The following is a 24,148-nucleotide window of genomic DNA, read 5'->3' on the forward strand; positions in this document are numbered from 1 at the left end:
CCTAAACCTTCTCTTTCTCTACATGTAGGTCACCCCTAAATTAGGGCCATGGCAGCCCCAAGGGCAGGGTGCAGTGTATTTCAAACGGTGGGACATGTACTGGTGCGTTTTGCAGGTCCTGATAGTGAAATACTGCTAAATTCGGTTTTCACTATTGACCATCCCTCCCATGGAGTAACACGGGGATTGCCTTGGAATATCTTGAGTGAAATTTCCCATTGTGAGCAGATAGAGAGTTTGGGGTCTCTGAACTAAAACTTTAAAATTACTATTTTTGGTGAAGTTGGTTTTTGAATTGTAAGTTTGAAAATGGCACTTTTAGAAAGTGGGCATTTTCTTGTTTAACTATTCTGTGCCTCTGTCTGCCTATGGACTACATGTCTAGGTCAGGCTGACAGTTGGGTTGTTTGTGCATTCACTCTAGACAGTCACACAAAGGAAACTGAGGTGTGCCCTGCATATCTGGATGGCCGTACCCACCCAGGCTGATGGGTCTTCCAGAGCTAGATTGGTGGGAGAAGCATACACTTGATTAGGACTGAGCCTGTCCTTACACAAAGCAGTCCCCAACCCCCTGGAGTGTGTCTGGGGCCAGGGAGGGAAAGGCAGGGTCTTCTGCACTACAAAGACTTCTCTTTGAGTGTTAACTACTTCAAAGACAGAAATGGGTACACATACTGAACCTCTGGCACCACATAGTTAGACCACTTCTAGACTGAGGATATTCTACCAGGAAGAAGAGCTGGTTGCTGTAGGAGGGACTGCCCCTCTGCCTGTTGCTTTGTTGTGCTGGCCTGCTGCTTGCTGCTTCTGTCATGGGAATGAAAGGACTGGGCTTGGCTTTCTACATCCTGCTTTCCAAGGTTCTCCAAGGGCTTGAACTGAGCCTGAGGGCCATCAAAGAGTTCACTTGCCAGCGCTTAGGCTCTTGCTGAGTGTCTTGACTTGCCAAGTAGTGCCAAATCCAGTTCCTGGGCCCTTGGAAGTGAGCTCTGGTACAACCAAGAAGAAACTAAGCACATCGACTCCAGTGCAACTTTGGAAACAGTGCTGATGTCTGACTGCACCACTGCCTGCACCGGAGCTGTGGACCCCGCTGAATGCAACAACCATGACCTGCAACACAGGCCCGATGCCACTGCAGCGCCTCCAAAGTCCTGTCACAGAGCAAATCCTGAGTGCTGTGTCACCGACGTCCATGACACCAAACTCCGCAGAGGCACCTGTGCTGGGCTTGAGACACTGCAAAGTCGATGCCTCGCATCTTGACCTGCTGGATTCATTGACCCTGCCTTGTCATAAGGAAAAGACGCCTCACCACTGGCGCCACATCGCCTCCCCTGCAACCATAAGGAAAAGGGGCCTCGCCTCCCTTGCCTAGCAGTAAGGAACCGATCGGTGCCTCACCTCCCTGGTAGCAGTATGAAACCGACAATGCACAGGCTCCAGCAAAGTCTCGCCTCCCTGCCTTGCACACCATCTTTGTTTCCTTATTGTTTTCCAAGGTTCTGTACCCGGGGTCCGTGCAACTCCATGATCAGCCTTCGCAAGTGGCGTCAGACTGTTGGAAGCAACTCAGTCAAGACATTGTGATAACACCAGTTGGAGCTATTGTGTTTCTAAGCTCTAGACTAAGATTTCACCTTTGAAAATGTGTATCTGTACTTGTGCATGTTAGAGTTTTGTTGTTTTGGTCTTGTTTCATTCAGATAAATATTGCTATTTTTTTAAACTGGCGTAGAGTACTTTTGTGGTGTTTTCACTGTTACAGTGTGTGTGTACAAATACTTTACACATTTGTCTCTGAGATGAGCCTGACTGCTCGTGCAAGATATCAAGTGGGTGAGCAGGGGTTATCTTAGATATGTGGCTCCCTTACCACGACTAAAGGGAGGGTTCCTACTTGGTCAGAATGCAAACCACTGCCAACTAGAGACCCCATTCCTAACAACTGTATATTGGAGTGAGTGATTATATGTATGTTGTCTTTTTGAAACCTGTATTGACAGTCAAAGTGGACTCTTGAGACTCGGATGACTAGTGGGGAATACTCTGGATGTTACCAATCGTGAACCATGATAGCTAACGCGAGGAGTGAGCATGACAGAAAATCACCATACAAATATTAGAGCCCCAACCTCAAGTGGGATTGTGCAATTTGTGTTAGTTGTAGTTCTCCTTTGTTTGGTTGTGGAAAAAATAAAATGGTTCCCTTTTTCATGAAGGTAAATATTTGGATGAGCACTGATTGATTAATGCTACTGCACATATTTTGAGTTGTGAGCCCATGTTCTTGTATCCAACTCTCCCACCTGAGAAAGCCTTGGAATGCTCGAACCACTCTATCCTGAGAGTCAAGTGCAGAAGCTGTACTAGGCCCAGTTACTCAGAATCCATAACAAGTCAGGCCCTGGGACATTAGGAGTTAAAGGCCTCAACCACCACGGTTGGGCCCTGTATCTCCTGCGTGCCTCGTTGCCCTCTGAAAGGTGTTCTGACATGTGGAATAAATGTACCCTGGTTGTAGGAAAGTGCCCCTTTTGGCACGGTTACCCCCACCTTTTGCCTGATATTGATGCTGACTTGACAGAGTGTACTGTAATCCTGCTAACCAGGCCCTAGCACCAGTGTTCTTTCCCTAAACTGTACCATTGTTTCCACAATTGGCACACCCCTGGCACACAGCTAAGTCCCTTGTAAAAGGTACCAGTGGTACCAAGGGTTCTGTGACCGAAGAGAGTCCCTAAGGGCTGCAGCATGTATTGTGCCACTCCAAGGGACCCCTCGCCAAGCACATGCACACCTTCATTGCAGCTTGTGTGTGCTGGTAGGGAGAACAAGTCAACATGCCTACCAGCCACTGCCTGTGGCACAGGTAAGTCACCCCTCTAGCAGGCCTTACAGCCCTAAGGCAGGGTGCACTATATCACAGGTGAGGACATGGCTGCATGATCAATATGCCCCTACAGTGTCTAAGTCCATTCTTAGACATTGTAAGTGCAGTGTGGCCATATTAACTACATGGGCTGGGAGTTTGTCATCCCGAACTCCACAGCTCCAGGATGGTTTTACTGAAGGCTGGGAAGTTTGGTATCAAACTTCTCAGCACAATAAACCCACACTGATGCCAGTGTTGGATTTATTGTACAATGCACCCAGAGGGCATCTTAGAGATGCCCCCTGTATTATAACCAACTCTTTAGTGTAAGGCTGACTAGTCTGTGCCAGCCTGACACTAGAAGACAGGTTTCTGACCTCATGGGGTGAAAACATTTGTGCTCTCGGAGCCAGAAACAAAGCCTGCTCAGGGTGAAGGTGCTTCACACCTCCCCGCTGCAGGAACTGTAACACTTGGCAGTGAGCCTCAAAGGCTCAGGCCTCCTGTTACAGTAGCCCAGGTCACTCCAGTTAGTGGAGATGCCCGCCCCCCCAGACAAAGGCCCACTTTTGGCAGCAAGTCTGGCAGGAAAATTAGGTAAAATAGGAAAGAGTGACCACCCTAGCTAGAACCACCCCAGCTAGGACCACCCCTAAGGTTCCACAGCTGAAGTGACCCCCTCCCTGCAGAATCCTCCATCTTGGTTTGGAGGACAAGGACCAATAGGGTTAGGAGTGAGCTCCCCTCCCCAAATGGAGTGAGCACAGGAAGGGTGTGGCCACCCTCGGGGACAGTAGCCATTGGCTACTGCCCTCTGACCCCTGTAACACCCCTAAATCTAGTATTTAGAGGCACCCCTGAACCTCGCTCACCAGATTCCTGGCAACTTCAAGACAAGATGAAAGAAGGATTGCTAAGCTGAACCCCTAGCAGTGAAGACTCCAGACGACAACTGACTTGGCCCCAGTCTTAACAGCCTGTCTGCAACTTCAAGGACTCTGCTACCAAAAGACAACACATTCAGCAGGACCAGCGACCTCTCCAAACCCCAGAGGACTGCCTGCCCACCAGAGGACCAAGAACTCCCAAGGACAGTAGCTCTGTCCAGACAAAACCCTCCAAAAGGATTTCAAAACTGCCCCTGATCCGCGAGTCCTGCCCACTCTGCACCCGACGGCCACGGCCATTTCCAGGAGGCCCACCGGTCCAGAGCAGGTCCCCAGGCGATTCCGACCTTGTTTCCACCCTGGGTTGACCCCTTATGGCCAACACAACACCTGCAGCCTAAATCCAGAGGACCCCCGACCACAAGAGAACCGGAAGAAGATTCCAAACGCCTAAAGGTACCCCTGCACCTGCAGCCCCCTGGCCTTGGGGAATCCGACCACCAGTCCAGCAACGTTCAAGCAGGTGGACCTCCTCCTTGCTCGGCCTGTGGTTTCCCGGAACCAGCTCACAGGATCCAGCCTGCAGCGTCTTTGTGACCCTGGGGTCCCCTATGGGAAAGCATTGGGAGCCCAACACTGTATTTGCACCCTGCATCGGGCCGCCACTGTGCTGCTGAGGTTGTGTGTTTGGTTCTGACCTGTGGCCCCACGGTGCTCACCTTAAGCCCCCAGGCCCGCCCTCCGAAGTCACGGGTGCTTACCTGCCTGCAGATCTGTTTCAAAGTGCCCCTAGTCTCCAAGGGATCCCATTCAAAATCTAACTACAACATTGTCCTCTGCACCCGCCCGGCCCCGTTTTGCTGGTGGTGTAAGTTTGGAGTCATCCTGAACGCTGACCAGTGAACATTCTAACCCCCGGAGAATGGAACTGTAAGTCGAGTAGTTACCTCAAAACTGCACTAACACTTCCCCCCCAGGGCTGTACTGAAATTGCAGTGTCAACTTTTAAAAGTGAAAAGTGTTACTTGCCTGTAAACCGTTTCCTTTGCCAAATCTAAACAAAGTGCTATTGATACATATGTTTGATACTTACCTGCAACAAGATCCTATTGGTTCTAGAAATAAAGTAACAAATTATATTTTTCCAATGTAAATACATTGGCCTGGAGCTAGTCATTGAGCGTGTGCCTCATTTATTGACTGTGTGTGTGTACAACACATGCTTTGCACTATCCTGTGATAAGCCTAACTGCTCGATCACACTATCACAAAAGTGAGCATTAGTATTATCTACTTTAGCCTCTGTTAAGCCAGCTTCCTACAGCTGTGCTAAACCATGACAACAACGGAAGAAGTGAATAGGACTCTTGAGCTATTATGAACAGTAATATTGTGAAATGATTGCCGGGAAGCAGTGGTACATGCATGTGTATGAACGCAGCATACTAGACACAGGTGGTGAATCTGCTCAACAAAAAGGAAGTGTGCTTACTCGTTCCCTCTGGGTATCTCGTAAGTCCTGCATGAAGTCTCTCAAAGCATCTCGAACTGCTTCTGGGTCAATTTCCCTGAAAGCCAGATCATTTCTGCAGGGGGATCCAAATCCAAACGGAGATTGTACAGCACTCCTATCTGGAGACTCTGTCCTGCAAGACTGAGTGGTACAGCCTTCCTGAGTAGGACTGCTTAAGGAGTTGTCAGTACCTGTTAAGAGAAGGGAGGGTCTAAATGAGACATTAAATTTGACATTAGGTATAGTAACTGACTTGCAAGAACCCTGAAATCTGGAGACATGTGCTTCAGCAATTAAAACAAAAATATTGTAACTTACCATGTAGAGTCTTAGTTAAACAAACTCATTATGTTTCTGTAATATAGTCTCAACTGGACCCAAAAAACATACTTGTGCATGGAGAACACAATTTGTTTCAGTGATATATATCAGATACTTCATAAGTACGCAGGACTTTCAACAGGCAGAAAATGAAATGGTTACAAGAGCAGAGGATGATGGCAACAAATATCTTTGAGTTGAGTCTTGCTGTGAAAAAGTACCCCACAGTTAACAACTTATCTGAAAAACACACTTATGTCTCTTCTGAGATTCCTATTGATAAGCTCTTGGCTAGACCAGTGTCCTCTTAAGGATTCTGGGGCACTTGGGCAGAACATATTTTTTGGAGGCCCTTTTTCAGAATAACTTTGAATTTTATCATTCATTTTCTATAACAAGCTCCATGATCAAACACAATATTGAATAGTATGTTAAAGATTGAGATGGAGAAATGGACAAAACTGTGATACAAAATTCCCTTTCCAAGGGAGCCCTTTGAAGGTGTGGACTCTAGGCAATTGCCCACTTTGCTCATGCCTTAAAATGCCTCTGGGCTAGACGCTTCCCCAACTAAGCATGGGCACCTTTCTTAATGCATTTAACGCACAGAGGTATTAAAATGTCTGTATCTTATCTACACTGCTAATCATTTCATCTATGTAACGTACATTTAAGCCCTTGTTTCTCTCATTAGAATTCTGGTGCAGTCCATGCTCCATTTTAGTACATTTCCCCTGGTGTTAATATTGGAATAGCCGATGTACAAAATGATACATACACATATAAGAGCGAAGTTGCATCACCCCTATTAAATTCCTTTGTCATGAATTCTCCATCACCCCCGGCACGAAGATACGTGGTCAAGCAGGATCTGAAACCCAGGCTTAAGTTCACTGACCGGTCACAGGTTGGGTGGCGGGTAGCCGGCAGACAAACGCACCAACAGGAAACTTAGATCAGATCTCACAGATAGACGCAGTGACACCACAATGGTCTTAGGAGATTGGCTCCAATAAAACACACATGGCCAGAGGGCTGCATACTTTCTCAAAAACACCATAAAGTTAGATACCACATGTAGTTAGGAACACTTAGCCAATCAGAACACAGCAATACGCAGCGACTACGTGCCTCTCAGACTGAACATTTGGACACATTGTGTCCACATAAGGTCGAGGCCCACCTGTATTTGTTATCAGGACCTTATTTATGACTCCATGACAACTGTTCGCATCCTTAACCAAGAAAAAAATGTTTTAATTATTTTATGACATTAACAGAAATATATAAAACTCCACTCTCAACTGATGTACATTGAGAAAGAGTCCTCAAACCCCAGTTCTGTAACTACTCTCCCAGCCGTAATCTTTAAATAAACAAACAGTTTCTGTTTTGCCAAACGCCTCTTGTCTTCTGTTTTTTTAAGGTAACTTCACATTCAAGCAATTATTTCCGAGCCTGATAGGAGCAGCTGGTTCCTCAGACCCAAACTGCGACTGAAGGAAGGGGACCACTCCCGGACGGATTCACATTTGCGCAACAAGAAAGGTGAGTAGATGGCACAATTGATTGGAAATTCTGCTGAATCTGCGGGACGGAGGTCCATCCAGAAGCCACCATCAGAGCCTTAGCCCAGCATTGGTGTATGGCAAACTAGGAAAAACATAACTCAGTGGAAGTCACTTTTTTTCCCCCCATAGACAGCGTGCTAGGAAAGGTGGATGTTGTTTTTTTTTTTTTCTTGCTTGGACCGCTGGTCATGACACAGATGCTACATATAGGCACTGGGTGTAATATACGGGCAGCACCTCTGTTTTAAGAGGTGCCTTTTGCTTGAACCACTGGACATGACACAGACGGTACGCATAGGCTTTGGGTGTGATATAGGGTTTGCACCTCAATCATGATGTCTAGTCTAAAGGGTTTCTCAGTGCCACAAGTTTCTTAAAACTGTTATCTGAAAGAAGAGACGTGCTGTGGTTTGCATGGACCACTGGACGTGATGCGGATGGTACGCATAACCCCTAGTTGTGACACAGGTGTAATTTGGACATTAAGGAAAAGAAAAATTGGGATCCAGGAGATTAGGCGTAGCTTGTGTAGGAAGTTGGCTCTGTATGTGCTATTTCAAAGTAAGGAATAGCATGCACAGAGTCCAAGGGTTCCCCTTAGAGGTAAAATAGTGGTAAAAAGAGATAATACTAATGCTCTATTTTGTGGTAGTGTGGTCGAGCAGTAGGCTTATCCAAGGAGTAGTGTTAAGCATTTGTTGTACATACACATAGACAATAAATGAGGTACACACACTCAGAGACAAATCCAGCCAATAGGTTTTGTTATAGAAAAATATCTTTTCTTAGTTTATTTTAAGAACCACAGGTTCAAATTTAACATGTAATATCTTGTTTGAAAGGTATTGCAGGTAATTACATTAGGAACTTTGAATCATTTCAATTGCATGTATACTTTTCAAGTTATTCACAAATAGCTATTTCAAAAGTGGACACAGTGCAATTTTCACAGTTCCTGGGGGGAGGTAAGTTTTTGTTAGTTTTACCAGGTAAGTAAGACACTTACAGGGTTCAGTTCTTGGTCCAAGGTAGCCCACCGTTGGGGGTTCAGAGCAACCCCAAAGTTACCACACCAGCAGCTCAGGGCCGGTCAGGTGCAGAGTTCAAAGTGGTGCCCAAAACGCATAGGCTTCAATGGAGAGAAGGGGGTGCCCCGGTCCCAGTCTGCCAGCAGGTAAGTACCCGCGTCTTCGGAGGGCAGACCAGGGGGGTTTTGTAGGGCACCGGGGGGGGACACAAGCCCACACAGAAATTTCACCCTCAGCGGCGCGGGGGCGGCCGGGTGCAGTGTTAGAACAAGCGTCGGGTTCGCAATGGAAGTCAATGAGAGATCAAGGGATCTCTTCAGCGCTGCAGGCAGGCAAGGGGGGGCTTCCTCGGGGAAACCTCCACTTGGGCAAGGGAGAGGGACTCCTGGGGGTCACTTCTGCAGTGAAAGTCCGGTCCTTCAGGTCCTGGGGGCTGCGGGTGCAGGGTCTTTTCCAGGCGTCGGGACTTAGGTTTCAGAGAGTCGCGGTCAGGGGAAGCCTCGGGATTCCCTCTGCAGGCGGCGCTGTGGGGGCTCAGGGGGGACAGGTTTTGGTACTCACAGTCGTAGAGTAGTCCGGGGGTCCTCCCTGAGGTGTTGGTTCTCCACCAGCCGAGTCGGGGTCGCCGGGTGCAGTGCTGCAAGTCTCACGCTTCTTGCGGGGAGATTGCAGGGTTCTTTAAAGCTGCTCCTTTGGATAAAGTTGCAGTCTTTTTGGAGCAGGTCCGCTGTCCTCGGGAGTTTCTTGTCGTCGTCGAAGTAGGGCAGTCCTCAGAGGATTCAGAGGTCGCTGGTCCCTTTGGAAGGCGTCGCTGGAGCAGAGTTCTTTGGAAGGCAGGAGACAGGCCGGTGAGTTTCTGGAGCCAAGGCAGTTGTTGTCTTCTGGTCTTCCTCTGCAGGGGTTTTCAGCTAGGCAGTCCTTCTTCTTGTTGTTGCAGGAATCTAATTTTCTAGGGTTCAGGGTAGCCCTTAAATACTAAATTTAAGGGCGTGTTTAGGTCTGGGGGGTTAGTAGCCAATGGCTACTAGCCCTGAGGGTGGGTACACCCTCTTTGTGCCTCCTCCCAAGGGGAGGGGGTCACAATCCTAACCCTATTGGGGGAATCCTCCATCTGCAAGATGGAGGATTTCTAAAAGTTAGAGTCACCTCAGCTCAGGACACCTTAGGGGCTGTCCTGACTGGCCAGTGACTCCTCCTTGTTATTCTCATTATTTTCTCCGACCTTGCCGCCAAAAGTGGGGGCCGGGGCCGGAGGGGGCGGGCAACTCCACTAGCTGGAGTGTCCTGCGGTGCTGTGACAAAGGGGTGAGCCTTTGAGGCTCACCGCCAGGTGTTACAGCTCCTGCCTGGGGGAGGTGTTAGCATCTCCACCCAGTGCAGGCTTTGTTACTGGCCTCAGAGTGACAAAGGCACTCTCCCCATGGGGCCAGCAACATGTCTCTAGTGTGGCAGGCTGCTGGAACTAGTCAGCCTACACAGACAGTTGGTTAAGTTTCAGGGGGCACCTCTAAGGTGCCCTCTGGGGTGTATTTTGCAATAAAATGTACACTGGCATCAGTGTGCATTTATTGTGCTGAGAAGTTTGATACCAAACTTCCCAGTTTTCAGTGTAGCCATTATGGTGCTATGGAGTTCGTGCAAAACAGACTCCCAGACCATGTACTCTTATGGCTACCCTGCACTTACAATGTCTAAGGTTTTGCTTAGACACTGTAGGGGCACAGTGCTCATGCACTGGTACCCTCACCTATGGTATAGTGCACCCTGCCTTAGGGCTGTAAGGCCTGCTAGAGGGGTGTCTTACCTATACTGCATAGGCAGTGAGAGGCTGGCATGGCACCCTGAGGGGAGTGCCATGTCGACTTACTCATTTTGTTCTCACTAGCACACACAAGCTGGTAAGCAGTGTGTCTGTGCTGGGTGAGGGGTCTCTAGGGTGGCATAATACATGCTGCAGCCCTTAGAGACCTTCCCTGGCATCAGGGCCCTTGGTACCAGAGGTACCAGTTACAAGGGACTTATCTGGGTGCCAGGGTGGGCCAATTGTGGAATCAAAAGTACAGGTTAGGGAAAGAACACTGGTGCTGGGGCCTGGTTAGCAGGCCTCAGCACACTTTCAATTCAAAACATAGCATCAGCAAAGGCAAAAAGTCAGGGGGTAACCATGCCAAGGAGGCATTTCCTTACACAACCCCCCCCAAACGAAAGAGGATGAGACTAACCTTTCCCAAGAGAGTCTTCATTTTCTAAGTGAAAGAACCTGGAAAGGCCATCTGCATTGGCATGGGCAGTCCCAGGTCTGTGTTCCACTATAAAGTCCATTCCCTGTAGGGAGATGGACCACCTCAACAGTTTTGGATTTTCACCTTTCATTTGCATCAGCCATTTGAGAGGTCTGTGGTCAGTTTGAACTAGGAAGTGAGTCCCAAAGAGGTATGGTCTCAGCTTCTTCAGGGACCAAACCACAGCAAAGGCCTCCCTCTCAATGGCACTCCAACGCTGCTCCCTGGGGAGTAACCTCCTGCTAATGAAAGCAACAGGCTGGTCAAGGCCATCATCATTTGTTTGGGACAAAACTGCCCCTATCCCATGTTCAGAGGCATCTGTCTGCACAATGAACTGCTTAGAATAATCTGGAGCTTTTAGAACTGGTGCTGAGCACATTGCTTGTTTCAGGGTGTCAAAGGCCTGTTGGCATTCTACAGTCCAGTTCACTTTCTTGGGCATTTTCTTGGAGGTGAGTTCAGTAAGGGCTGTCACAATGGATCCATATCCCTTCACAAACCTCCTGTAGTACCCAGTCAAGCCAAGGAATGCCCTGACTTGAGTCTGGGTTTTTGGAGCTACCCAGTCCAGAATAGTCTGGATCTTGGGTTGGAGTGGCTGAACTTGGCCTCCACCTACAAGGTGGCCCAAGTAAACCACAGTTCCCTGCCCTATCTGGCATTTGGATGCCTTGATAGAGAGGCCTGCAGATTGCAGAGCCTTCAAAACCTTCTTCAGGTAGACCAGGTGATCCTGCCAGGTGGAGCTAAAGACAGCAATATCATCAAGATAAGCTGTGCTAAAGGACTCCAAACCAGCAAGGACTTGATTCACCAACCTTTGGAAGGTGGCAGGGGCATTCTTTAAACCAAAGGGCATAACAGTAAACTGATAATGCCCATCAGGTGTGGAGAATGCTGTTTTCTCTTTTGCTCCAGGTGCCATTTTTATTTGCCAGTACCCTGCTGTCAAGTCAAAGGTACTTAAGAATTTGGCAGCACCTAATCTGTCTATGAGCTCATCAGCTCTAGGAATTGGATGGGCGTCTGTCTTGGTGACAGAGTTGAGCCCTCTGTAGTCCACACAAAACCTCATCTCTTTCTTTCCATCTTTGGTGTGAGGTTTGTGGACTAAGACCACTGGGCTAGCCCAGGGGCTGTCAGAGCGCTCAATTACTCCCAATTCCAGCATCTTGTGGACTTCCACCTTGATGCTTTCCTTAACATGGTCAGACTGTCTAAAAATTTTGTTTTTGACAGGCATGCTGTCTCCTGTGTCCACATCATGGGTACACAGGTGTGTCTGCCCAGGGGTTAGGGAGAAGAGTTCAGGAAACTGTTGTAGGACTCTCCTACAATCAGCTTGCTGTTGGCCAGAGAGGGTGTCTGAGTAGATCACTCCATCTACTGAGCCATCTTTTGGGTCTGGTGACAGAAGATCAGGGAGAGGTTCACTCTCTGCCTCCTGATCCTCATCTGTTACCATCAACAGATTTACATCAGCCCTGTCATGGAAGAGCTTAAGGCGGTTCACATGGATCACCCTCTTGGGGCTCCTGCTTGTGCCCAGGTCCACCAGGTAGGTGACCTGACTCTTCCTTTCTAGCACTGGGTAAGGGCCACTCCATTTGTCCTGAAGTGCCCTGGGAGCCACAGGCTCCAGAACCCAGACTTTCTGCCCTGGTTGGAACTCAACCATTGCAGCCTTTTGGTCATACCAAAACTTCTGGAGCTGTTGGCTGGCCTCAAGGTTTTTGCTTGCCTTTTCCATGTACTCTGCCATTCTAGAGCGAAGGCCAAGTACATAGTCCACTATGTCCTGTTTAGGCTCATGAAGAGGTCTCTCCCAGCCTTCTTTAACAAGAGCAAGTGGTCCCCTTACAGGGTGACCAAACAGAAGTTCAAAGGGTGAGAATCCTACTCCCTTCTGTGGCACCTCTCTGTAAGCGAAAAGCAGACATGGCAAGAGGACATCCCATCTCCTTTTGAGCTTTTCTGGGAGCCCCATGATCATGCCTTTTAATGTCTTGTTGAATCTCTCAACTAAGCCATTAGTTTGTGGATGGTATGGTGTAGTGAATTTGTAAGTCACCCCACACTCATTCCACATGTGTTTTAGGTATGCTGACATGAAGTTGGTACCTCTGTCAGACACCACCTCCTTAGGGAAACCCACTCTGGTAAAGATACCAATGAGGGCCTTGGCTACTGCAGGGGCAGTAGTTGACCTAAGGGGAATAGCTTCAGGATACCTAGTAGCATGATCCACTACTACTAGGATATACATATTTCCTGAGGCTGTGGGAGGTTCTAGTGGACCAACTATGTCCACACCCACTCTTTCAAAGGGGACCCCCACCACTGGAAGTGGAATGAGGGGGGCCTTTGGATGCCCACCTGTCTTACCACTGGCTTGACAGGTGGGGCAGGAGAGGCAAAACTCCTTAACCTTGTGGGACATATTGGGCCAGTAGAAGTGGTTGACTAACCTCTCCCACGTCTTGGTTTGTCCCAAATGCCCAGCAAGGGGAATATCATGGGCTAAGGTCAGAATAAACTCTCTGAACGACTGAGGCACTACCACTCTCCTAGTGGCACCAGGTTTGGGGTCTCTGGCCTCAGTGTACAGGAGTCCATCTTCCCAATAGACCCTATGTGTTCCATTTTTCTTGCCCTTGGACTCTTTAGCAGCTTGCTGCCTAAGACCTTCAAGAGAGGGACAGGTTTCTTGTCCCTTACACAGCTCCTCCCTTGAGGGTCCCCCTGGGCCTAAGAGCTCAACCTGATAAGGTTCAAGCTCCAAAGGCTCAGTTCCCTCAGAGGGCAGAACTTCTTCCTGAGAAGAGAGGTTCTCTTTTTCTGACTGTGTTGCAGTTGGTTTCCCAACTGACTTTCCTTTTCTCTTGGTAGGCTGGGTCTTTCTTCCAGACTCCAGCTCTACTTTTTCACCCTGTGCCTTGCATTGTGCTCTTGTTTTTACACACACCAGTTCAGGGATACCCAGCATGGCTGCATGGGTTTTTAGTTCTACCTCAGCCCATGCTGAGGACTCCAGGTCATTTCCAAGCAGACAGTCTACTGGGATGTTTGAGGAGACCACCACCTGTTTCAGGCCATTGACCCCTCCCCATTCTAAAGTTACCATTGCCATGGGATGTGCTTTAGTCTGATTGTCAGCGTTGGTGACTGTATAGGTTTTTCCAGTCAGGTATTGGCCAGGGGAAACCAGTTTCTCTGTCACCGTGGTGACACTGGCACCTGTATCCCTCAGGCCCTCTACACTTGTCCCATTAATAAAGAGCTGCTGCCTGTATTTTTGCATGTTAGGCGGCCAGGCAGCTAGTGTGGCTAAATCCACCCCACCCTCAGAGACTAGAGTAGCTTCAGTGTGGACCCTGATTTGCTCTGGGCACACTGTTGATCCCACTTGGAGACTAGCCATTCCAGTGTTACCTGGATTGGAGTTTGGAGTGGAACCTTTCTTGGGACAGGCCTTGTCTCCAGTTTGGTGTCCAGGCTGATTACAGCTACGACACCAGGCCTTTTTGGGATCAAAGTTTTTACCCTTGTACCCAGGATTGTTTTGTGAAGAGGCTCTGGGCCCACCCTCCTGTGCAGGTTTTTGGGGGCCTGTAGAAGACTCTTTACTATTTTTATTTTTGGCTGTCTCACCACCTTTCCCCTGGGGAGGTTTTGTGACCCCTTTCTTTTGGTCACCCCCTGTGGAAGTTTTGGACACCCTAGTCTTGACCCAATGGTCCGCTTTCTTTCCCAATTCTTGGGGAGAAATTGGTCCTAGGTCCACCAGATGGTGATGCAGTTTGTCATTGAAACAATTACTTAACAGGTGTTCTTTCACAAATAAATTGTACAGCCCATCATAATTACTTACACCACTGCCTTGAATCCAACCATCTAGTGTTTTTACTGAGTAGTCTACAAAGTCAACCCAGGTCTGGCTCGAGGATTTTTGAGCCCCCCCTGAATCTAATCCTATACTCCTCAGTGGAGAATCCAAAGCCCTCAATCAGGGTACCCTTCATGAGGTCATAAGATTCTGCATCTTTTCCAGAGAGTGTGAGGAGTCTATCCCTACACTTTCCTGTGAACCTTTCCCAAAGGAGAGCACCCCAGTGAGATTTGTTCACTTTTCTGGTTACACAAGCCCTCTCAAAAGCTGTGAACCATTTGGTGATGTCATCACCATCTTCATATTTAGTTACAATCCCTTTAGGGATTTTCAACATGTCAGGAGAATCTCTGACCCTATTTATGTTGCTGCCACCATTGATGGGTCCTAGGCCCATCTCTTGCCTTTCCCTTTCTATGGCTAGGATCTGTCTTTCCAAAGCCAATCTTTTGGCCATCCTGGCTAACTGGATGTCCTCTTCACTGGAGTTGTCCTCAGTGATTTCAGAGTTGTTGGCCCCTCCTGTGAGGGAACCAGCATCTCTGACTATTATTTGTGGAGTCAGGGCTTGAGAGGCCCTGTTCTCCCTAAATAGGACTGGTAGGGGGGAATTTTCCTCCAAGTCACTATCTTCATCCTCTGTGTTGCCATCCTCAGAGGGGTTGGCCTTTTCAAACTCTGCCAACAGCTCCTGGAGCTGTAGTTTGGAAGGTCTGGGGCCCATTACTATTTTCTTTATTTTACAGAGTGACCTTAGCTCCCTCATCTTAAGATGGAGGTAAGGTGTGGTGTCGAGTTCCACCACATTCATCTCTGCACTAGACATTATGCTTCTAAAAGTTTAAATACTTTTTAAGAATCTAAAACTAGTTCTAGGTTCTAATTTAAACTTTTACCAAACTTTTAAACTCTAAAAGCAATGCTAACAGGGACTAACACAAGGCCCTAGCAGGACTTTAAAGAATTTAGAAAACTTTTCAAATTGCAAAAATCAATTTCTAATGACAATTTTGGAATTTGTCGTGTGATCAGGTATTGGCTGAGTAGTCCAGCAAATGCAAAGTCTTGTACCCCACCGCTGATCCACCAATGTAGGAAGTTGGCTCTGTATGTGCTATTTCAAAGTAAGGAATAGCATGCACAGAGTCCAAGGGTTCCCCTAAGAGGTAAAATAGTGGTAAAAAGAGATAATACTAATGCTCTATTTTGTGGTAGTGTGGTCGAGCAGTAGGCTTATCCAAGGAGTAGTGTTAAGCATTTGTTGTACATACACATAGACAATAAATGAGGTACACACACTCAGAGACAAATCCAGCCAATAGGTTTTGTTATAGAAAAATATCTTTTCTTAGTTTATTTTAAGAACCACAGGTTCAAATTTAACATGTAATATCTTGTTTGAAAGGTATTGCAGGTAAGTACATTAGAAACTTTGAATCATTTCAATTGCATGTATACTTTTCAAGTTATTCACAAATAGCTATTTCAAAAGTGGACACACTGCAATTTTCACAGTTCCTGGGGGGAGGTAAGTTTTTGTTAGTTTTACCAGGTAAGTAAGACACTTACAGGGTTCAGTTCTTGGTCCAAGGTAGCCCACCGTTGGGGGTTCAGAGCAACCCCAAAGTTACCACACCAGCAGCTCAGGGCCGGTCAGGTGCAGAGTTCAAAGTGGTGCCCAAAACGCATAGGCTTCAATGGAGAGAAGGGGGTGCCCCGGTCCCAGTCTGCCAGCAGGTAAGTACCCGCGTCTTCGGAGGGCAGACCAGGGGGGTTTTGTAGGGCACCGGGGGGGACACAAGCCCACACAGAAATTTCACCCTCAGCGGCGCGGGGGCGGCCGGGTGCAGTGTTAGAACAAGCGTCGGGTTCGCAATGGAAGTCAATGAGAGATCAAGGGATCTCTTCAGCGCTGCAGGCAGGCAAGGGGGGGCTTCCTCGGGGAAACTTCCACTTGGGCAAGGGAGAGGGACTCCTGGGGGTCACTTCTGCAGTGAAAGTCCGGTCCTTCAGGTCCTGGGGGCTGCGGGTGCAGGGTCTTTTCCAGGCGTCGGGACTTAGGTTTCAGAGAGTCGCGGTCAGGGGAAGCCTCGGGATTCCCTCTGCAGGCGGCGCTGTGGGGGGTCAGGGGGGACAGGTTTTGGTACTCACAGTCGTAGAGTAGTCCGGGGGTCCTCCCTGAGGTGTTGGTTCTCCACCAGCCGAGTCGGGGTCGCCGGGTGCAGTGCTGCAAGTCTCACGCTTCTTGCGGGGAGATTGCAGGGTTCTTTAAAGCTGCTCCTTTGGATAAAGTTGCAGTCTTTTTGGAGCAGGTCCGCTGTCCTCGGGAGTTTCTTGTCGTCGTCGAAGTAGGGCAGTCCTCAGAGGATTCAGAGGTCGCTGGTCCCTTTGGAAGGCGTCGCTGGAGCAGAGTTCTTTGGAAGGCAGGAGACAGGCCGGTGAGTTTCTGGAGCCAAGGCAGTTGTTGTCTTCTGGTCTTCCTCTGCAGGGGTTTTCAGCTAGGCAGTCCTTCTTCTTGTTGTTGCAGGAATCTAATTTTCTAGGGTTCAGGGTAGCCCTTAAATACTAAATTTAAGGGCGTGTTTAGGTCTGGGGGGTTAGTAGCCAATGGCTACTCGCCCTGAGGGTGGGTACACCCTCTTTGTGCCTCCTCCCAAGGGGAGGGGGTCACAATCCTAACCCTATTGGGGGAATCCTCCATCTGCAAGATGGAGGATTTCTAAAAGTTAGAGTCACCTCAGCTCAGGACACCTTAGGGGCTGTCCTGACTGGCCAGTGACTCCTCCTTGTTATTCTCATTATTTTCTCCGGCCTTGCCGCCAAAAGTGGGGGCCGGGGCCGGAGGGGGCGGGCAACTCCACTAGCTGGAGTGTCCTGCGGTGCTGTGACAAAGGGGTGAGCCTTTGAGGCTCACCGCCAGGTGTTACAGCTCCTGCCTGGGGGAGGTGTTAGCATCTCCACCCAGTGCAGGCTTTGTTACTGGCCTCAGAGTGACAAAGGCACTCTCCCCATGGGGCCAGCAACATGTCTCTAGTGTGGCAGGCTGCTGGAACTAGTCAGCCTACACAGACAGTCGGTTAAGTTTCAGGGGGCACCTCTAAGGTGCCCTCTGGGGTGTATTTTGCAATAAAATGTACACTGGCATCAGTGTGCATTTATTGTGCTGAGAAGTTTGATACCAAACTTCCCAGTTTTCAGTGTAGCCATTATGGTGCTGTGGAGTTCGTGCAAAACAGACTCCCAGACCATATACTCTTATGGCTACCCTGCACTTACAATGTCTAAGGTTTTGCTTAGACACTGTAGGGGCACAGTGCTCATGCACTGGTACCCTCACCTATGGTATAGTGCACCCTGCCTTAGGGCTGTAAGGCCTGCTAGAGGGGTGTCTTACCTATACTGCATAGGCAGTGAGAGGCTGGCATGGCACCCTGAGGGGAGTGCCATGTCGACTTACTCATTTTGTTCTCACTAGCACACACAAGCTGGTAAGCAGTGTGTCTGTGCTGGGTGAGGGGTCTCTAGGGTGGCATAATACATGCTGCAGCCCTTAGAGACCTTCCCTGGCATCAGGCCCCTTGGTACCAGAGGTACCAGTTACAAGGGACTTATCTGGGTGCCAGGGTGGGCCAATTGTGGAATCAAAAGTACAGGTTAGGGAAAGAACACTGGTGCTGGGGCCTAGTTAGCAGGCCTCAGCACACTTTCAATTCAAAACATAGCATCAGCAAAGGCAAAAAGTCAGGGGGTAACCATGCCAAGGAGGCATTTCCTTACAGCTTGTGTTTGGCCAAGAAGAGCGTATGGTTGTTGAAGCTATCCCTTTTTTCTCTGCATAAATTGTTATTTTGACAAGATTATCAGGCTCACTTAGTCCTGAATATTGCACAGAGCTTCCCCTGGTTACACGATAACATGCGCTAGGAGAGGGCTAAGGTAGTTTTAACAAAGTCAACACTTTGTGCTGTCAGTTTTTCATTGTGCCACATGAAATGGTGTTGTTTTGACACTGTGGCGCTGCTAAATTGATGTAACTGTGTTTTATCTTAGGTATTGTGTGTTGTTGATGTTCTAAATTGCTATGAAGATGTTGCTAATTCTCATAAATTGCTACTTGCTACCAAAGTAAAGCTTGGTATTTTGATGCCAAATTTCATAAGTCTGAATTAACAACTGCACTTTCTTCAAGGTTGTGATCCTTCATATGCATTGTTATTTGTGCTTGTTAAATGTTTATTTTGATGCATCTGTAAATAACGCAGAGCTCATTAGATCTAGCAATCTTGGTGTATATATCTCCCCACTACCAGAGTAGAACTAGTAATCCCCATGTATATGTTCCCCCACTATCAGTGTAAAGTTAAAGAATCCCTAATAATCAGAAAATTTAGACAAGTATAACTTAAGATCCCCTAAAATCTTAAAAGCTAGAGGAGTAACTGTCCCCTAGAACAAAACTACCCAAAATTAGCATGGAATCGCCACTAAAGCATATGCAAACCAGGTTCCCCACACAGGCTAAAAAGCTTGACAGGTTCTACCATGAATGGCATACACATACACACTAAGGCACATGCATTCCCCTGACCAAAGGAGGAAACTTTTGAAACTGACATAATTGAACACACAAGGGCACACATACAAACAAAATACACAGGGCAAAAGAAGAACAACAGAGAAGTATTACTAGAATTGTGGACCATCTTCGAGGAGGCCCAGGCTGATAACACCACCCAATAGCCAACCAGCATGGCCTCTGTACCTCCCCTGCCATATGCAGGTATGGAGGTGTTCTGCCTGCTATGCCTGCATTAGGTTACACTAATCCGCTGGACGAGGGAGCCCAAGAGGCCCCTATCAAACAACAAGCAGTCAGGTCAAGGCATGACAGACTAACAGACCAACAAGCCCAGGCAATCCCAGCACCACCTCAGTCCAGCGCTATAGCTCCCTGAAGTTCGATCCCCCTCCCATCATGTTGAGCCCACTGAACCTCAGCAGCACGGAGAACACACAATCCCACTGGTTCCGGGGAACACACCCGAGTGACAAGGAGAGTCATAGCGGTTCTGGACAGTGAGACAACTAGTGGGGGTGAGGTAAGGGGTCCCAGTCCTTTGGAATCTGATGACGAGGAGGGAGTCACAGGGTATTCTCAGATAGCCAGAGAAACAACAAAGAGTGAGTTTGAGTGCCAGTCCTGACTAAGAAGAACAGTGCATAGCTGAGAGCGAAGAAGGAAATCTAGGTGGTATGTAGAAGAAAGGCATGAAATAAGGAGAGAGAGAGATTGCACCTTGGAAGTACAAGGAGAGAGTAGAGCAGCGTGCCCTATACCTGAGGAGTGCAGGGGTAGGTACAGGGCCCCAGTTGGGGAAGAATCCGAGGTAGAATTAGGGGCTTTTGACCAGGGTCCACGCCTCACCCGAGCACCAATGAAGGAGAGGGGCCGAACAGGAAATTAGAGACCAAGGTAGCCTTGTGCAAATTCAACTTAGACACAGGAGAACCAAGATGGCACCTTTGCATGTGCACAAGGGGAGCAGCAACAAAGACGTCCGCCACTCATCCAGAACACACAGGATAGATAAGCTAACCACAAGAGAGATAATAGCTCAAGAAGAAGGCGAGATCTTTGTGTGACCCTTTTATCACCTGCTAGACTGCTGGACCAAAGGAAGTGACCAGTGTGACAGATCCTGGCCAGAGGAGGAATCCTTCAGACCAGAGGACATAGCTGTTGCGGAAGATTGCATCCAGCACAGAGGAGAAGATCCCAAGTGGAACTTCCCTTACATGTAGGATTGTCTAAGGAGATGGGAAAGCTATGTTGAGGAGAAACCAGTGGAGCTGCCCAAAACAAGAATGTGCTCCCTACTGCAGAAGGGCATGTTAGGGACCATCTATGTGCCGTGTGCTCAGATGGGTAAGGAAGGTCTAACAGCCAAACTGCTGGCGTTGTTGGATGGGGAAATCAAAAGAACACCAGAGGAATAACCCTAGAGATAGGCGGTTTCAAAAGTCTGCTAAGCAGTATTATCAGAGAACAGACTAACAGTGTTCGCCCGAGCCCGCATCCCAGCAATCACGCTAAAAAATACTGAACATGACAGGGCCGCATACAATTCATACTGGCACTAAATATGGACGTCCCCGAGAGAAATGTTCCCTGACTGCCCAGATGTAGGAGGATTAAAGGCAGAAACTATAGCCAGAGGTTGCCCAAGGAAATGTGGTAAGATTTGGGGCCCCTCGTGCAGGTACTACGATTTGGAAGATCCAGAAGTTGGGGACATACCTACCTCATAGAGATGATAATAACCCTAATACTATAGTATAATTGAAAAAAACGTTTTGTGGGTGAAAAGTTTGCATATGGGGGCAATGTGTTATGTTTGCTATTGTATATTATGTGGGTGCTCCCTGCTCAATATCAATCTTTATCATCTGTTTAAAATCAATACAAATATTTAATTAAAAAAAACAAAAACAAAAAATCAGAAACCATGAAACCTGGGGAGACCAAACAACTTTCTAGATAGGATGAGAGAACAGTGGGGACAGGGGACAGGACAGCTACAGATCGATATGGGCCTCCAGGTTATATATATATATATATATATATATATATATATATATATATTATTTGTTTACACAATATCCTCAAAAAGAGGCTGTCCAGCAAAATACAAAGTGGTTTGAACAGCATAGTTGGGCTAGACACCAAACCCTGGCAGGAGATACAGGCTCACTTTGCATATTCACAAAAATAAACAGGAAAAGGACTGGAAAAACAGGAGCAAGCTCAGAGAGACACTGCTGAGTTGGCCTAATACAAATTGAAACATACAGTTCTTGAAGGGCCAACATTGGCAGCAAGCGTGCAAATAGCACCAGTCCTGAAGGGAGCACCATCACAAAACCCCAGAGGGTTTCAACCCAGCTATAACAACAGAAATCAGGGAGGTTGGCAACAGCCAGACCCCACAGAATGTTACTATTGTCACAGAATGGGCCACATGGCTGACAGAAGCCGGCTAAGGGCATATCATAAGCAGAAGTCAATGAGGCGGGGCCAGTGCTTGCAAATTTTCCATCCACAAAACCGAGCCCAGGAAAACCTGAATCCACCCCATACTCAGCCGCAGGGAAGTCAGTCTACTGCTGCACCACTGCAACAGGGGTCAGGTAGTTGGACCAACACATGGCATCAGCAACCACAGACAGGGAACCCAGCCCCACAAGGACTGGGCCCACAACCGTGGCACGGAGGGGTAACTGTTTGGGGAAGTAATGCCTTCGCGCAAACGTAGAACGTAAATGCACAGTAACTTAATACCCCCTTTGAGAAGTTTCCATTTCACGCGTATTTCAAAATTCCCTGGACCCAAAACTCATAAGAAGGTTCAAGAAGACAACATTAGAGTTTTAAACTTTTACTTGAGTTTGGGAAACTCAGAGTTGCAGTATGTTCTGTTGATCGGGTATCCTCATTCGAGTCTGCCATTCAGGGTGTCTGTGGGAGCCTAGGCCTCACCCTGCTGCTGAACCCCCATGGCAGGGTCTATTGGCCATTCCCCAGCGGATGACAGTCTGACAAAGAGGGACGAGGCAGCTCCCCGACCAAAGCAGGCACCCAGATCCCTGCATCCACAAGTCAAATGGGATGGGTTCCAATTACCAAGTCAAAAGGTCCCCATTCTCGGGCACCAAGCCAGGATAGGATTACCTCTGTCATGTAGTCCCAACAGCAATAGTGCCCCCAAAAGTTAATGGCCTCGGGCGAAATGGAGGCCTCGTTTTTGTTCCAAAACAAAGCAATATTTCTGTGTCAGGAGCCAGGTTTCCCGTGCACTTGGGATAGTGGAGACCTCATAACCTACAACAGCGCATGCATGAGGTCCGACAGATTGTGAAGCACCACATGACACCAAGCCTGTAGAGGGGGTTCACCAGAACATCCAGCCATCTCAGTGCATCCCCATATTCTGATGGATACAACTACCTGTGGATTCCTCACCTAATGAATACTCCCATTGCGCCAGCATTCAACAGAAATCTCCTTCCTAGCGTCTGCACGTCGACGAGGACGTCACAGTTGCCCACGCGACCCCGTCTGACGTCATACAGGCAATAAGAGGTCCTCGTCGACTTGCCAACGTCAGTTCCCTTTTTTCCGTGCCATTCAAAACGGTTATCTTCGAGGGAGCTACTGTTGCTGTATCGACAGTTACAGTTGTTTTTTGGCGATTTTTACTTTGCGAGATTACAATGTCGCAAAGGAAGTCAGGATTCAAGCCCTGCCGTGAGTGTGGTGGCAAAATGTCGGTAACGGGCTCACATTCTGACTGCTTGTGGTGTCTTAGTTCCGACCATGATGTTGACAAGTGCGATTCTTGTCAATATATGAATCCTAAGGCCTTGAAAGAGCGTGAGGCCAAGCTTTTTCTTGCGAAGTCGAAAAAGAAGGAGAGGAAGCATCATCGAAAGTCGTCGTCACCGAAGTCTCATCGGCGTCATCGGGACTCCCGGCGTCGTTGAGATTCACGGCGCCGGTCGAGTAGGGAGAGGTCTCGGTCAAGGTCTCCATCAGCTCGATGTCGGAAGACTTGGGAAGTTAGTCCCACTGTCACTCCCCAGCCGACGACACCGTTACCATCTCCGGATTCACCGACTTCACCAATGTCATCGGGCCATCCTCCTTCAGTGTTCGAGGTTCCGCAGCCTCAGATGTTTTCTCCATCTTTGCAGACGTCGAGGCCGGCGTCGCCTTCCAACCAGGCACCCCAGTACCTGGCTTTCCCGGCCCCTGGAGCTGACAGTACCGCATTCCTGAATGCAATGTTTTCCATCTTCCAACAGATGGCTCCAGGTGGTGGACCGGCTGGTCCTTCGGGCCCTTTGGCTTTCAACATGGGTGTTCCGGCTCCACTTCGCCCGGCACCCTTTATGCCCTTTCTCCCCCTGGGGAACGTGGGCTCGGCGCCGGTATCGGCTCCGGTGGCCTCGGCTCCTAAGGCTTCGGCTCCTGCGGCTTCGATTTTTCAGCCAGCGACGCCGTCTAGACCTCCTCCGACTCCGGCACAGTCTTCTCACCTTCCAGTTCCTCGTTCGGCGCCGAAGACAACTATGGCGCCTGTAGACCCGGCGTCTGACAGATCCGACGATCGGCGTCATTCTTCGATGTCTGCTGACACCATGTCGACGCCGAGGATAGAGAAGAGGCTACACTTGAGGAGGCTTGCTCTCCGCCTCCTTGAAGAACAGGAATACCAGAGGCAAGCCTTGGAGGAAGGGGAGATCGAGGATTCTCGTGAGGGTCTCCATGGACTTGACACTGCTAGTGGCCTGGATACCTCCCCCGAATGGGACTTGTCATCACCTGTGGAGTACAAAGAGGAGGCGGCCACTTTTCATTCTGTTATCAGGAAGGCAGCTGGCTTCCTGGACCTCCCTTTGCCAGTGACTGAAGCCAAGCAGAATTTATTGACAGAAGTGTTGCACCCTGCCTCTACATCAGCAGAGCCGCTTTTGCCATTCAATGAAGCGTTGCTAGACCCCATAATGGAAGTCTGGAAAAAGCAGGTGTCTTCTTCAGCTGTCAATAGATCTGGGGCTAGGAGGTATCGGGTTGCACCGGCTGACCCAGGTTTTCTTACCAGGCATCCAACACCTGAAAGCTTGGTGGTCCAGGCTTCCTGCTCGGCAAGGTCTGCTCCTGGGTCTTTTCCAGCTGTACCCTCGGATAGAGACTCCAAGAAGATGGACATGTCATC

General features: G+C 48.6%; 1 protein-coding gene across 2 annotated transcripts in view; it reads right to left on the bottom strand.

The window, feature by feature from the left end:
- Nucleotides 1-24,148, bottom strand: part of CROCC2 (ciliary rootlet coiled-coil, rootletin family member 2) — an 878,259-nt gene that overhangs the window by 240,466 nt on the left and 613,645 nt on the right. For both annotated transcript variants that reach the window (XM_069213663.1, XM_069213664.1), the window contains one exon: nucleotides 5,258-5,469. In XM_069213663.1, coding sequence (XP_069069764.1) covers nucleotides 5,258-5,469 — 212 coding nt within the window. The remainder of the gene's footprint in view (nucleotides 1-5,257; nucleotides 5,470-24,148) is intronic.

This window comes from Pleurodeles waltl, chromosome 11 (assembly GCF_031143425.1).
Source record: "Pleurodeles waltl isolate 20211129_DDA chromosome 11, aPleWal1.hap1.20221129, whole genome shotgun sequence".
NCBI classification, from domain to species: Eukaryota; Metazoa; Chordata; class Amphibia; order Caudata; family Salamandridae; genus Pleurodeles; species Pleurodeles waltl.